The sequence below is a fragment of the Poecilia formosa genome, unplaced genomic scaffold (genome assembly GCF_000485575.1).
Source record: "Poecilia formosa unplaced genomic scaffold, Poecilia_formosa-5.1.2 Scaffold88, whole genome shotgun sequence".
Classification (NCBI taxonomy): Eukaryota; Metazoa; Chordata; class Actinopteri; order Cyprinodontiformes; family Poeciliidae; genus Poecilia; species Poecilia formosa.
Genome location: NW_006800027.1, coordinates 211736 through 227972, shown reverse-complemented (window position 1 = coordinate 227972; position 16237 = coordinate 211736). Strand labels below are relative to the sequence as shown.

General features: G+C 38.5%; 2 protein-coding genes and 1 non-coding gene across 4 annotated transcripts in view; 1 reads left to right on the top strand and 2 right to left on the bottom strand.

Annotated features, from left to right (window-relative positions):
* The window catches only part of sdr42e2 (short chain dehydrogenase/reductase family 42E, member 2), a 10284-nt gene extending 5276 nt beyond the window's left edge, over window positions 1-5008 (top strand). Inside the window, exons 7-12 of the mRNA XM_007557321.2 lie at window positions 587-669; window positions 1296-1433; window positions 1530-1595; window positions 1726-1789; window positions 1884-1957; window positions 4080-5008. Of these exons, the coding sequence (XP_007557383.1) occupies window positions 587-669; window positions 1296-1433; window positions 1530-1595; window positions 1726-1789; window positions 1884-1957; window positions 4080-4322 (668 nt within the window). The 3' untranslated portion in view covers window positions 4323-5008. The remainder of the gene's footprint in view (window positions 1-586; window positions 670-1295; window positions 1434-1529; window positions 1596-1725; window positions 1790-1883; window positions 1958-4079) is intronic.
* A 797-nt stretch (window positions 5009-5805) lies between these two features.
* On the bottom strand, window positions 5806-5887 carry trnal-uag (transfer RNA leucine (anticodon UAG)). The gene has a single exon. It is a non-coding gene; the product is annotated as a tRNA-Leu (tRNA).
* A 1821-nt stretch (window positions 5888-7708) lies between these two features.
* cdr2a (cerebellar degeneration-related protein 2a) lies at window positions 7709-15641 on the bottom strand. Of its 2 annotated transcripts, none has more exons than XM_007557320.2 (7): window positions 15294-15641; window positions 13073-13185; window positions 11754-11902; window positions 11492-11668; window positions 10149-10442; window positions 9019-9289; window positions 7709-8923 (listed from the first exon to the last, which is right to left on the bottom strand). In XM_007557320.2, exons 1-7 carry the CDS (start codon window positions 15370-15372, stop codon window positions 8648-8650), a joined length of 1359 nt encoding a protein of 452 aa, XP_007557382.1. In that variant the 5' UTR covers window positions 15373-15641; the 3' UTR covers window positions 7709-8647. The 2 variants fall into 2 exon arrangements, with proteins under 2 accessions (XP_007557382.1, XP_007557381.1); XM_007557319.2 differs by having other exon boundaries at window positions 9019-9292; window positions 15294-15634.
* Window positions 15642-16237: the final 596 nt, after the last annotated feature.

Sequence of the window (16237 nt, the reverse complement as noted above, 5' to 3'; positions counted from 1 at the left end):
ATCAGTCATAGTGAGTTGGATTACACTGAGGAATGTGTAATCCTTATATAAAAAATAAAAAACATTCCTCAGTGTAATCCAACTCACTATGACTGATCATTTTCCCATACATTTAATTAAGCATAAAGCATGCAGGTGTCACGTTATATACTGCAGCTTAATGTGCGTGTATCTGCTATCAGAGGACGTTTTTTCCACTGGCGTTAAGTCACCTCAGCAGCAGGGGGATGTAACAAAGCACATTTACATTCTTACCTCACTGTAGCTGCTCTGCTCTTATGCTTTCATGCTACGTTGTTGTTCTTGTACATGTTACGCTTATTTGACTTTCAGAATGATACCTTGCATAAAAACCTGCCTCAGCCCTAAGCACTGCAGAATGCTGTTGTTTTTTTTTGTTTGTTTGTTTGTTTTGTGTTATTTGCATGAGTCTCGACAATCCATCATTGCAGAGCAGTCAAATGATTGAAACCAAGTCTTTGTTGACATATTTTCTGACATCGGAGGCATGAGTTTTGTTTAGTTTGATCCTCCCTCCACCCACCCAAAAAAACTTGCAAATTCATTCCTGCTCTTATTTCTAAAGGTGGAGGGAAACTGGAGACCTGCGTCCTGCGGCCATGTGGCATCTATGGACCTGGAGAAAGGAGACATCTTCACAGAGTGATGGTGAGGAAACGGCCATGTCTGAGGGGCCGCCCTGGCAGCGCACACTCCTGTTAGAAGAGTTTACATTATTGATGGAGCTCTCCAGGCATCCAGTTACGATGCCTTTTCTTCTCGTTTTTCCCCCTCCTGCATGGCAGCGGTCGTTGGAGGTTTGGGTGTAGTAAGGGATTTGGCATTTGGCCGAGATCATAACTTTTAGTTTTCTGCAAGTGATGTACAATTGTAGCAACCTTGGCAAAGAATTTGTGCTATGCAGCGTTAAATCTGGCAGCACTTAGCCAATAAAGTTGTTGTACAGTTTGGTTTTCTTTAGGTACCTTTCGATGAACATAGAAATTATTTTGGTTTGACAGCTACAAAGACATTTCAGCAAACTATTTGCATTCTAATCAACTTCTAATTAACCAACTGAATGAGCGTTTTAATAGAAAACACAAGCCTGTAAATAGTGAGGTTTTTTTCTGACATACCTAAATTACATCCACTATAGATCTATGTTCTTAATTTTGTCTCACTTTTAAAAATCAAATTGATTTGAATTAAACACTGGTAGACACATTTTATAACATGTTACTATGTCACATGTATCTGATGAAAGCTGCCTACTTCTTGTTCTTTTGTGTCAGATGAACGTAGAGCGGCGCCTGTTCAGCTTCAGGTTTGGAGACCCAGCAGCCAGGATGAACTGGGTCCACATAGATAATCTGGTCCTGGCCCACAAGCTTGCAGCTGAGGCTCTCACAAAGAAGAAAGGCTGCATCGCTGTGAGTAGTAAAGACACGCTTCCACACACACTTTCATCTCTGCCTCAGTTGGAGTTACTTATGTGTCCTTTTAAAAATGTTTCTGCCATTTTGCAGAGCGGGCAGGTATATTTTATTAACGATGGCCTTTCAGTCAATCTGTTTGAGTGGCTGACACCTTTGGTGAGTCAAAAGCTGTGGGTTAACTTTATGCATTATTGCGAGTGAACCTACAAGGACTTGTGATAACACACAAAATGCAATTTATTTGACAATTTAGTCTAAGGTGATTTTTAAAAAAAAATCTTTGCAGTTTGAAAAATTGGGCTACAGCAGACCATCAATAACCCTCCCAGTCTCTCTTGTCTATTCAGCAGGTAGCTCATCGCTCCTCTTCTTTTTTTTTTTATAAGACATTTTCATTCGAATGCGAAGATTTACCTCTGACTCTATGACTGTCCTCTTTTCAAGCTATTCTGGTGGAGTATTTACATGTGATTCTGAGTCCGGTGATCGAAGTGCCTCTGCTTTTTACCAGGAGTGAGGTAAGCCCACTTCTGTCTATTTTTTTCTGCTTTTCTAGGGTTTCTATTTGACTTAGGAGAAGTCAGAGAGAAGTAAAGGCTGTTCCTCTAGCCCTAAGAACAAAAAAATGCTAGCAGAAAAAAAAAAATTGTCTCAGAAGTAGCCGTCACAGTCATTTAAATAAAATGCTGAGACTCCTGTACACAGATCACATTCTACAAGCTACCAACTCGGCCAGTTTCTGCCTGGTTGTGATTTCTTTCCTCCAACGTAAGAAACATTTCCTGTTTGTTGTAATGCTTGAGGAAATAACATTCCTACCTAAATATTATCATGACAACTGCAGAAATGCTTGTAAGGCGAGATGAAAACCTATTTAATTTATCTATCTCTTAGTTTTCAGACATTAATCATCCAGAATGAAGAGTAAGAACAATTGTAGATGCCAAAACCTGATCTAACGCTGATGCCACAGCATGCAGGAAAGAATAAAAGGTTTCTTTTATGGTCAGATTTATGGTTGTCTTCTCTCTCAGAAAAACAGTATTCATATCTCCAACTGTTTCATATTTTTGCCACATTACAAAATTTCTATTGATTTTTTTCTATAATTTAATTTGATGGGACAAGGGAGGGATACATAAAAATCTGAAATCTTGCTGTGCATCTTTACTCTTATCTCTAAATGAAGTTTGGCTAACAGCCTTCAAAATGAGTTTTTAAAAAAACCCTAACATTATAGGTCCTGATGAAAATATCATCTTTGCATTGAGGCATGGTGGTGGCAGCATCATGCTGAGTGACGACTTTCCCTCAGAAAGACAGGAAGTTGGTGAGAGCTGACAAAAAAAACAAAAACTTTTGAACGCTGTAAAACATACAAGAAAAACAGTTGGATGGTTTGGATAAAAGTTTGTTCATGTGATAAAATGGTCCAGTCAAAGTCCAGACCTAAATTAATTTGACAGTGTTACACATGCCTTTCTTCAAATCTGCCTGAGTTTGAGACATGTTGCATGAAGAATGTTCAAAGCATTCAGTCTCTAGATGGGCTGTGAATATTTTGGTAGAGCACTGAATTTCCTTTTCCTTATTTTTACCATCATAATTTTAAGACATTTTAAAAACTGTTCCACACATTTATTTTTGAGAGATTTTATTGTGTCATAAATCTGAACTGTGGAATTTAGAAATAACATGTTTTGTGTCATTGTCTATTTAATCTAGTCTGAGATGCAACCAGTTGACTGAGTGGATTATTTTTTTAAACCATGCAGCACTTTTGTCTAAAATCACTAAGTACTAGTAGCGAGTCCTCCTGTGGCTGCTGTAAGGCTGAATGATCGTCTGGAGGCCTTCATTGAGGAGTCTTGGTTGCTGGCCCATCGGGTCTTCATAAATGTGTCATGAAACCGAAACCAAAACTGAGGCGGCACAGACTTTACCTGGCGCTCGTTCTGTCAGACAGCGACTGCAGGCCACTCAGATCGATGGTTGCCCCCGTGAATAAAACATAAAGTGCTAGGGTCAAAGAAGGAAGTTTTGACATGCTGATAACAGGAAGTGACATCAGTGGAGTGGCCGTTGCCATGGTGCCATGTGGGTTTTTATATTTTTATTTCTTTTTGTGTGTGTAATTTAATCCCATGAAGAAATTTCACATGCCAAATCAAGGTACTTTTAGTAAGTCTGCGTTAAACAAACACACTGTCATTATCCTGAAGACATCGCAAAGGAATGACAACAGGAGGAGAAAAGCCACGGCTATCTTCAGGTCCAACCGGATGATCCAGACTCCGTAGTCTTTTACTCCCTGGCTGTTCTGTGTCTTTTACAAGATCATATGGATAAACTGTGCATGAGTCATACAGTAAAAACTTTATGCTGACATCCTGTAAAAGGTGTGAGCTTTTGAGAATGGAAAAAAAAAAAGCCAGTTATGAAGATGCAAAACTAGAAAAACTCCCCTTCTCTGTCTGGACTTCACACACATCACATGATAGTGGCAGCATAGCTCTGTGGGATTACTTCAGAATCAGATCAGGTTATCAGAGTTAGAAATTAGAATGAGATGACTTTTACCTGCAAATGCTTCGGGAGCTTCTTGAAATGATTTTCTGAGGGTTCCATCTTCTCTCGCAGGTCCGAAACATCACAGTGAGCCACACCTTCAAAATCGACAAGGCCCGTCAAGAACTGGGTTACTGCCCACAGCTGTACAGCCTGGCAGACTCCGTGGAGCATTACCTCAAGATCCGACAAAGTCGTGACACCCCGATTTCGTTATCCCTGCCCTCTGTCAGGCAGCTGGCTGAAAGAGGCGTCCTGCTGCTGCTGATGGGACTCGGCCTGGTGCTACTCATAATCTACGGCATCCTCAGTTAGAGTTAAATAGTCGTTGCAATGTCGGATGGAGAGGCTCTCAAAACTAATTGTTGCAACAAATTTGAACTCTTCTCTCACTTGTGCAGAGTTCAATTCATCAAGAGTCCCTTTTTCTTTTTCTCCTCTTCAAATAAGACTTCATTTGTTGAATGTAGGTTTAGACAAATTTCCTTTTCTTTTAAAATTATGTAAGCTTGAAAGTGTTAAAGGACATTTATATTTATGAATTTAACAGCTTATTTAATTTTTGGTCTATGTGATTAATCGTCATTTATTGAAGCATGCTTCCAGTTTGTATAATAACATTCTTTAGTGACTGCTATTTACTACAGAGGTTGTTATTTTGTACACTTTTAGAAATAAAATAATAATTATAATGAATGAAATGTTTAATGGATGTTAAAATCAAACATTTTCTGTTATTAATAAAAGTAATGAAAAGATTTATCATTGAAATAATTGATTTCTATTTAAAGAAAAATAATCTTAACTCTTGGGCTTGCATGCATTTTGTGCTACACCTCCAAAAGACACCCTTTTTGTCATGAAACATATATTTTATTTCCCAATTCTTTCCTGATTATCCTTTCGAAATTCAGTTCTCACTATACAGAAAATAGCTGTGAACATTCTGTAATTCTATCTTTTTAAATTCTATATCTTGTGAATAAAATATCTCCATCTTTTCCCCTCTTTCTTCTTAATTTTGTAAAAAAATAATACAAAAGGTATTTTTCCCCTAAATGCATATTTATTTATTTATTTTTAACACAATCATAATCTTTTAACGCAAACTTTGCAAATTAGTAATTATGCTAATTACCAACATAAATTAAAACTATGACAACAAAGAAACCTACTGAAAGCTAGATATAAAATAAGACATGAAAAAGCACAAACATGCATACAATTGAATCAAAAGTAGGAAAAAATGCAAGCAAATTGGATTAGATTAAAAAATATATATAAAATATTAGCATAAAATGTCAAATTCTGAAACGGTTTCACCAATAGAGAATAAAAAAAACAATCGAAATCAAATTAAAATAATTAATTTAAAAATGTATTTTGAATTGGAGTTAACAGCATGATAAATGACAGAGATTGGCGTTTTTATTTCAAACAGGGTTTACATAAGACTTTAAATTAAAACAATAAAGAAAAAAATTACCAAAACAGTGAGTCTTTTCAAATCGTCTGTTATATACACAGCCAAAGTTGTTTAAACATTATATTTAAAAGCATAAAAGAAATATTCATAGACTCAGAGTTCCTTAAAATTTCTACTGCTATTCTTAATATACCCACCAGAGAGCGCCGATGCACTTCTAATCATTTTAATAGCACATATAGCCGTTAATATGAGGAATTTATCGAAGTCAGCAGAGCTTTTATGCTTAACATGCTTAATAGACATCAATGTATTAGTTATAATATAAACACTTTTCAAGGAAAACGGATATTAATGAAAAAAAGAGCTTCTTGGCAGCGGTGGGATTCGAACCCACGCCATCGAAATGACTGGAGCCTAAATCCAGCGCCTTAGACCACTCGGCCACGCTACCGTGACTGCACGATCGCGGAAATCTTTCTTAGATAACTGACAGTAAAAAACTGGAGTGCAGTGCAATAAGATTTTCATTTTTGACTTACATAATGCGGTTTAATTAAAATGGATGTAAGCTTTACTTCCTTTGTTGGCGGTGTACACAGGCTCTTTTTGTTCATAAGGAACTGAGTTCCAGGAAATTCAAGGATGAGGAATGTGAGGAATCTGCGCTGAGATGGAGTCACAAATATATCATCAGGCGTGCAGAAATGTGGTTAATTCAGCGTAGGGTGGCATAATAATGTAGAAATAGTAGTTACTTTCTGTCACCCATCCTTGCTAAGCTAAAGGGATAATTAGAGCTCTACAGTTTAATTCAAAACAGTTCTACATCAAAACAAACGATTTAATCTGAAACCCCCCCAGATATTTCAAATAACTACTTTGACATATAGTTTAATTTACTACTTAAAATATTTTGGCAACTTGGTTGCTAAAGTTAGCAAAATTAACTGATTTTCTCGTCAGAAATCAGTACTGAACAATAAACACATACACTAAACAATAACTTATTTTTGGTTTCAATTGTGAAAAGGCTGAAGGATTACAGTAATAGCTTATTTTTCTTTTTGTAATCGAAAGCGGGTGAAAAAATATATTAAATGACTACCAAGCAGATCTAAAAAAATCTATAGTTTTCACATTAATAGACAGGTCCAATTGCATAAATTTTCTTCTTTAGAAACACTAACCAGATACTGGCATATGCTCCCTCTTTTAATCATTAATTAACAGTCATTAAGCACATTTTTAGTTGTTTGACAACCCACACCCAGGTCTGCCTGAAAAATCAAGAAATCAACCACATGAAGCAGAAACAGTCCTTTATTTGTCTGGAAAGGGTTATGCAGACATTTTTAAGGCTTTGGGACCTCGGCCATAAAAGAACCAAAATAAACAGCTACAGCTTCACTTCACTTCACTTGCCTTACTTAACGTCAGCTTTTTTGACTCAAAAAGAATGAGACTGGGCAAAAGTTCCACAAAACCTCATATTTTTCAAACACCTTCATAATTCCCAATATCCCAAAGTAATCAAGCGGTATTCCTCCTAATTAAGGCTTTTGACTGGCCTAGTCCAAGCCTGAATTTAAACTTGAGATTGATACTCTGGTATATTGTCAAAGCATACCACCTCAGTTACTGCTAAGGGTGGCACAACCAGTAACTGCCTTTCCTCCTTCATAAATAAAATCATTGTATGAAATCTGCTTTTTTGTATTTCCTCATGTTAGCTGTGCCTTATTGAAATTTGTTTCATTATTAAAAAAAATTGAGAAACGATTAATAGAAACAGTTTTTGTATCACTTGCCATCTAAGAAAACCACAGTACACGTTGTACATGAAACAAAACGTAATCTTGCACAAATTTAAAGCCACAACACACTCTATCTGATGTCTGCTCTTTTGTTGTGACTTTATCCATGCTGATTGTTTTGTGATCTGAGCCTACATGCTCAGCTTTTGCAAAGACCTGTCTGCCTCTGTGAGCTTGGTATGCAATCCTCTTGTTCCAAGGTTTAGTGGATTTGGAGGCTGATAAAAAGTAGGGTAGGTTGTTGAAATCACTTTTATGGAAACACTTCATCCTCAAAACAGGTCAAATGACGCATTTTGTTTGTTGGCCAAGTAAAGGTCTTGTGGCACGACAGCTCATGCAGACCAAAAGGACTTAATTTCCGCTGCTTTCCTCTCATGATTACCTGGCAGGAATACATGCAGGAAGGAGTACTCAGACTATGACCCCAAAACACAAAAACCCAAATACTCATGTTGCTACATGCCAAATAGTTTTAATTTTGAACAAAACACGTAACAAGAGGGCAAAAACATGAACCATGTGACATAAGTGTTCTGATTTCAGTTTTTCAACAGCTGAGATTGTGAACATTTATAATTCATCTATTTTTTGTTAGAATCGTCTTAAAGATTAGAACATCAGCTTATATTTTTTTTAAATAACATACATTTACAACACAGTGCTGCTACGCCAAGTTTAACTTCTAATCAGCTGATTAGACTCATCTAATTAGTTGCATACAAAGAAAATACATTTGGTAATAAATAAACAGAAGTTGTGCAAAGTTTTTGCATCTTGTAGTTGAGCAAAAAATGTTGCTGCTGATATGAAATGAACAAAAAACACAAAAAAAAAACAGAGCTCGCCCTAAATACTTTATATTATCGCCCCAACAAAGGTTTAGAAACCAAACCATCATCAACTTTCGTAAAACCCAGCCAGTATTTCAACTTTTAGAAACCTCCGATTACGTTTCTGCACTTTTCCATCCTTATGCAACAGATCTGCTTACACAATGCATCTATAAGCTGTAGCAACACGCATACATTTCTCCTCCAAACTCCAAAAAAGATCAAGTGAGTCCATATTACATAAATACAGCAGAAAACAATAACACTTCTGGACTGTTGCACTGAAATGCAGTTTTAAATTTCTCCACCAACATAATTTCTTTATATACCAAATTCTTCTATAATTGTTTTCAGTTTTCTATAAAACATAACCATTGGATTAATTTTTTTTTAACCAACCATTTTTTCCCCCCCCATCAGGACAGAATAAAACAAACTGTGCAACCAACAAAAGTGTAAAACATGTAGCTTGTGCACCCTCTGTAAAGCTTTACAGAAAAGCAGCCTCAGTGCATCTCCTGAACAGAAATCAAAGCAAATCCAGGGAAGATGAAAGCATGAAGTTCATTCTGCAGAATCATTGTCGCGTGCTGGGTGCCTGTTATTGCTGAGGTCCTCTTTAGTCTTTTCGATGCGGGTGAAGATCTCCTTGAACAGAACCTTGTACTCGGGCTGGTGGCCGTCCTCAGGAAGAGCCTTCAGATCGGATGTTGCAGCCGAGCTGGAGAGGCGGCGGCGCACCCAGGCGGTTGCAAAGAAACCGCTGGAGGTCTGGATAGCTTGGTGGCTCAGTCCGTCTGTTAGATTATGGTAGCGCTGCAGCAGCTCCTCATATTTTACCTGGAAAACACCAACACATTCATAATAACTCTGCAAGAGTCCTGCCTGATGCTGTATATAACTTGGGGGATTCACACCGTGTCTGCTTCTCCCACCTGGAGGGCACTGTACTGTGCATCCACCTCATTGAGCAGAGAGATGCCTCGCTGTTTCACTGCTTCCGCCCGCCTGATGCACAGCTGGTCGTGACCGCGACGGAGCTCGTCCGCGTTCGTGGCCTTTAAAATGCTGTCGCTGTGACACCTCTGTCGGCTTCGCCTCGTCTGCTCCTCTTCCTTCTCCGACGTCTCGTCTGCCTCGCTCTGTCTCTCGTCGGAGGCAAAAAACACAGTTTCGGGCAACAGCAGCTGGCTCGGTCTTCTCACACTGCTGGGAGCAGAAAGAAACGGAAACATAATCAAACAAGATGAATTTACAGTTCCTTGATATAGAGTTAACTTCTTAATATTTGGTCCTGTTACAACAGGATGAACACTGACGACGGCATTTGACAGAATGTATTGTTTATGACTTGTTTCATAATTGGTTACTGTATTTTGCTTTCATGGTGTGAATCACTTTGGACTGCTTTGCTGCTGAAATGTGAAAAACAAAATAAACAAACTTGACCTACAACTGTTCTGTATTTCATTGAAATTTTACAACATAGACCAACTTAAGTACAAAGACAGAAAAGCAGTAGGATTTAATATTTTTTTTTACAAATCAGAATCTAAAAAGTGCGGCATACAACTGTGTTCAAAACCCTTTACTCTGACAGTCCTAAATAAAATCTGGTGCAAACAATTAGCTCCAGAAGGTACACAATAAACTTTGGCTTACGTGCAAAATTGCTGTGAGTGACTTTTATCCCTAATGTAAAGCATGGCGGGGGAAGTGTCATGCTGTGGAGCTGCTTTTCATTAGCAGAGACAAGAAAACTGCTGAGCTCATTAGAAGGTGGACAACTCTAGGCAAAGGACAATCCTGGAAAAACAGGATGAAAAACCCAAAGTCTCACAAGAAAGAGATGTTGAAACTTTATGGTTTGAATCAAAGAATATTTATACGTTAAAAGGGTCTAGTTAAAGCCCAGATCGGGGGTATTTTGCAAAGCAGAACAGGCAACAAATCCAATCTCTAAATGTGCAAAACTGGTAGCTAGGTGAAGCTGTAATTGCAGCAAACTCCGGTTCTACATCAGTACACATTCACCGTGGCTGAACAGAAACATAGCAGCTCTAACCTGTTGGCTCGCCACAGAAGCCGCAGCTGCTCCACTTCCTCCTCCAGCTCGGCCTGCCGGGTCCAGCAGCCCTCCAGCTGGGCCAGCCGCTCCTCCAGGCCTCTGTTCTCCCTGGATGTGAACTCGATTTCTCGCTCCACGGCCTCCCTTCGGCTCTGCTCGGTGGCGATCTGCCTCTGGAGGGTTTGGATGGAACGCTGCAGAGCTTGGTTCTCCTCCTCCGGGTCCGGACATCTGTCTCTGTCACACAGGAAGCTCTGAGGAGACCACAGTCCATCACTCTGAGTCAGATACCTGCAACAGAAATGTTTGTTTATTGCATGTTTACAGTGACAAATGAGGTCTTTATGTAGAGTCATTAATATTAAAACATTTACTTTTCTTAAGTTTACTTTAGGTGAAGAGAATATGATCTGTGTTCTATAGGTGACCTCTTATGCTTCTTTGAACAGGTTAGGAGAAGTCTATGGTTTATAGAAAACATGTTCATTACACATTTTGCACATAATAATTCTTAGATAACAATATTTTAGTTTGCTCAGCTATTTTGAACTCCTTTCAAAATGGGGCCTCTTGTCTTGCCAAATAAGCTGCAGCTGGCCACGCCCCTCCAACTCAACATTTCTGTGGTTAGTGCTTTCTGGTTGGCAAGTCAACAACAAAACACTTGTCTTTTCCAGCAGCCATTGTACAGAGCATACAGTGCTACAACCAGCTGACCAAATGTGCTGGAGCTCTGCTTGGGTTGAAAGGTGATGGACTGGGCTCGGCTCGGGTTGCTAGGTAACGGGACATTGTGACTTTATATTCAGGAGGTTATCGACTTGAAAACACTTGAAAACTAAAATTATTTGACATCAGATGGTCTGTTACAAGTCCCAAGAGCAAAGTATGGAAACGGTACCTTTTGCAGTGCACGCTTAGTGGTTTCCTAAAGTAGCAGCTGTATGTCTGAATGTATTTACACAGTGCTGACAATAGGCAAGGATTAACTTTCCTGTCCTGCAGATTAGCTCTGAGGTAACAGCTCTGCTCTGGGTGACCTGCAGATGTCAATTCAGCATTCAAAGGCTGAGAGTATTGCGGATCACAGAATAGGCCTTAGCACCATGTTGCAGTTATATTACGCTCTTATAGACACAGTTGGGTATAGAAAGACGCCTCAGCTGATGGATGTCTCTGTATTTTACACAACACCAATAAACCTATAAACAAAGCTTCTATGACACAGCAATTTTTCAGTCTACCACACATCTTCCTCTTTGAGAAGAGTTCCTCTGTCACAACTTGAGGCTCCACCTGCAGCAGGGTAGGCTGTAATGAAGTCCTCTCTTGAGTATTACCTGTCCCGCTGGAGGTCATACAGCTCCTTGAGACAGGACACACTCTGTGCACTGAAACCACGCCGCTGCTCTGCCAGCTCTCTCTTGTTTCGCTCCGCTTGAGCCGCCTTTAGCTCGTCCATCTGAGACTGCAGGTCCTCTATGAGGGTCTGAAGGGCTTCGATCATATCCGTTAAACTGGTGCAAGAGAGAAAAATTAACCGTAAGGATAGATAATGAAAAAAAATAACGTTAAGTTTTGCTGATTGGTTGGTTAGGCAACCTGTTGATCTTGGTTTGGGCCAGGCGGTTGTCCTGCACCAGCCTGTGGTTGCTTTCCTCCACGTCCCTGGCGGCCATGTCCAGCTGCTCGTACAGTTTGGCGTGTTGATCGTTCATCTGACGCAGCAGCTCCACCTGTTTGGTCAGGTACTGATGCACAAGAAAAAAGAAATGAAAAATCCAACTCTTGCTGATATTCTATTAATCAAACAGCAGGTAAATGTTTAGATGCATATTTTAAAACATTCCAGCACCATCTCCATTTTTACTCCAATTAAAGAAAGAAAAATAAAACAACCTAAAGTTTCCATTATTTGGTTTAATATGGGAATGTTTGTCTTTTAAATACAGAGTACAACAGCAAAATATACAGGAGATTAATTCAAATTTATTTTATGCTTTAAATAAATAATAGAATCAAGATCAATCCAATTTATTACAATAAAGCTGAATAAAACAGATTCACCAGGGAGGTGAAAAAAACACAATGGGAGAGTAACACAAAAAGGCGGTTTGTATTTTTCTCAAATTACACATATTTTAAGTCGTTTCCTAGATTAACTTTAAACGGGAAATAAATTCACGCTTGCTCTCCAGATCTGATAATCATAGTTTGTGAAACTGACACCAACATCAGCCTGGACATCTGTCTCTAAGCAAACATCACGTGCTGCAGAACTGGTTTTAGTCAAACAGAAACACGCTCTTGCTCCACAGAGCCCCAACTCACGTGTTCTCACAGGTCTCTGGTACTTCTAGTGCCAGACACATTAGTACGAGGGTCACAGAGAAGTATTGGGATTAGCATATCAACTTCAATAAATCCTCAGACGGCAGCCCTCTCGATGCCGTAAACACATTAAGACTCTTACAATTGCTGACCCACTGAGTGGCGTGTTCTCCAGCTTGTACAGCGCAGTGCTGTGTGGACATGCTGAGACGTCTTGGCAGTGAAATATAAAACCTAGTTTTGGCCTTTTTGCAAAAATAATGCTATTCAGCCAGAAAACTGTCTGACTTTACTAACTGTTATATCCAGTAAATTAGATAAATTGAAATACTGCATATCAATGGATGCAAAGAGGTGGCAAGCGATCTACAAAGACTTTTATACATAATTAGGTCAACTAAGATTTTGCCAAATGGTTCATTAGGTCAGACAGGATTAGATTTTACTTGACCCTGTTTTTCAGCTTTTCTGTTGATGCAGACTCCTCTCGATCCCGTTGCTGCAAATTGCATCATGCTCACTAGTACGAATTTGATCACAACTGGAGGGTCAAAGCAGCTGTTGTTTTCCTTTCCCCAAACATTCCTGACCTCGATCTCCTGCAGCTGCTCCTGGTTGGTGGAATACATCTGCTGCAGGGCCTGCTCCAGGTCATGGTTCCTGTCCAGGAGAGTCTTGCCCAGCTCTGCTGCCAGATGGAGATCTAAACAAAGCAGAAGCAAATTCCCAACCACATCCTTTACAATGGAAATTGACCAGTATAGGTTTATACAAGGAACACACACACACACACAAACACATAACTTATTGTACACTATAAATATTCTGCACTCGTGGAATACTGCTTGGAACGTCCTGTGACTCCCTTTGTCTGCTTCATTCCCACCAGATCTGGACCTTGTTAGCTGTCAGTGTTTCCTGCAGATCTGCACTGAAGCAGGTCTAACACAGACATACCAGCATATCTTCAGCCTTTAATTCCCATGGTTATACGACACATTGTATAATTGTGAAGGGATAAGAAGTCTCTTAAAATCAAGGGCTAATCATAGTCAATCTAATTTTTTGCAGTTTTCATCATTAGAATCACAAATATTTTTATGAAATTAAAGACCTATTCCAAACAACTACTATGGTCTGAAATGTTCAACTTAAACTTGTCATCTCTACATGATCTCGAGTTCTGCCCTGACGCCAGCAGGTGGACGGTTCAGTACTAAATTAGTTATGAACATCTCAGTGACTCCTTACTAATTCCTCTCTCTAAACTCTGAACCCAACAAGATTCATTCAGCCTCCAGGAGTAGCTCCACTCCTGAAACAGCATGAACATAAACATTTTAAGATATGTTTATAATAATAATAATAATAATAATAATAATAATAATGTACTGATACATGTTGCTGAACAGATAGAGCAGGCTTTGTTGTTGATCTGGTACTATTCTCATTTTAAAATATTCAGTAAGTTATTTTTACTATTATTACAACAATCATCATTATAAGACCCAGAGGCTGTAAAAAGTGTACACATACTGCACAAATGCTATGTTTATTGTCAGTTCAGGTAAAAAAAAAATCTATAAGAGGACAATTCAAAAATAAAAAAGCTGCAATCACCTTGCTGCATAAGGGAACAGACACATAACTAGGATTAGGACTAGCCCTGCCATTAATTATATTGAATCTGATTAACTAAGTTGTTCTAGTAAGAATTTCAGGGAATTTTCTCATTTGCATCCAATAACTAAGTCCATAGTTAGCAGACTAGACCAGAAGGACTTTATTGTGCAAAGGTATCAGGAGAAAATCCACAATATTACATCATAGCACAGTGGAAGCTATAATCAGTCACTGGTGAAAATATGGGCAACTCTAAGCTTCCAAAAACTAGATTCTTCTTAAAAACTGAAGAAAAGATGATACAGAAACTGGTCAGCGACATTGAAGGAGCTGCAGGACTTTCCAACTAGTGTTGTTTATGTTTCACATGCGATTACGATCTTCTATGTTGTCCAAAGGAGTAAGGTTGAGAAACACAATTATTGATCTCTGAAGAAAACGTACAAGTCTGGCTACAATCTCTGACTAATTTCTGATTACAATTTGCATAAACACAACCGCTGTACATTATTTAAGAAAAAAAAACAACCTCCATGCAACAATTTAGTAGATTTGGAAGACATAGTAAAATAAAATAGTTGCATACTGACTGTTAATATGACATTTGTTCTAAATTGGTGCTACATAAAGAATACATTTATTTTAACTGAATTCCAAGTAAAACTGAGTGTTGAAATTTAGTAAAAAACATTAGTTTTAAGTATGCACACACTTTCCACCGGGTTAATGCACTACCCCCCAAAAAACTTTAGGTCGGTTTATTGTTTATTTGAATGTCAAATATACACGTTTTATATGTGAAAAAAGTTCGGAAAATATTTACGATGGCGTCAATAAATGCATAGAAATGCATCATATGTACCCTAGTTATTTATTTCATTTCCGTCTTCCATTCAAGATTTATTTCTTAGAAAACAACGAACACAGGTTGTGACAGCCTGAGGAAATCCTGAGCCTTCCCATCTAATTATCAAGCTTCAAACACATGATCACAAGAGTCCATTATTCTCCACATGGAAACATATGTTATAATTTTTCTTATGTAGGAAGACAATGATACTTTCTTTTGTGATCAATAACAGTTTAGTTTATACTATAAAAGCTTGTGCTGATGTTCTCCACTGGTTATCGTAAACAACACTTGTAGCATAGTCTCAATCAGACGTGGGTTTTAGGGCGCGTCCTTACCGTCCTCAAGGTCCTGCTGGTTGTACCAGGAATCCCCCTTCTTCTCAAACTCTTCCTCCACAATCATGTCTGTCAGCATCTTTCAGCCTGAAGAATCTCCTCCTCTCAGAAAGCGGGAACTCAAAACTGTTAGCCTGAGAGCTCAGAGTCGTCCTGTGTCCTCCACCGGCTGTAGACTGACTACATCCTCTACGAGTCTGAGAGAGAGGTTTTAACTTCTGTTGTCCACGGCAACGTGGCAAAATCCTTTACACACACCCGGCATCCAGAAGGAGGCAGAAGAGAGACAACAAAAAATGTGCAATTATTTTATAAGAAACATTTTAAAGTTCCTCTTATCTTATTTCGCCTCATTTAAATTGTATTCTCAATTAGTCCATGTAGCCCACAATAATGTCAAACTGTCTAAAATGTAAAAACAGTTTTTGTTTTCGCAACTTCCTGCCTTCCTTGAGAGGCATTAGAGGGCGCCAACTAGCGGATAGAAATGAAAAACCGTCAACGTCGCCGCCATATTGTAAAGGGCAAATAATAAACAATTCATGGTCTGCACAAACAATATTTTTATCACTGACATTGAGGGGTCTTCTATTAAGTTTTGTTAGATTTATTTACATAATAGCAACAACCAGTTTTTTATAGAAATGTGTAACACTGTGGACTTTTGCTTTTATTTTTTGCAAAAATATCTGGAATGAAGCGGAAGTAAGAACGTACATAAATTGTTAATGTATAAATAGTAATTTATGGTAACCAATTATTAAGTAGATCAACTGCATTGTTTATGACTTAATGTCAGAGGTAGATTAAGGTATACTTAAGAGCATTATGGATCATATATACAGTTATGTTCAATAAATTTCAGTGTGCCATCTGAGTAGAGGAGGCTCTTGATTTTGAAAACAACATAGAAGCATACTAAACGACTGAATTGAAAGAAATAA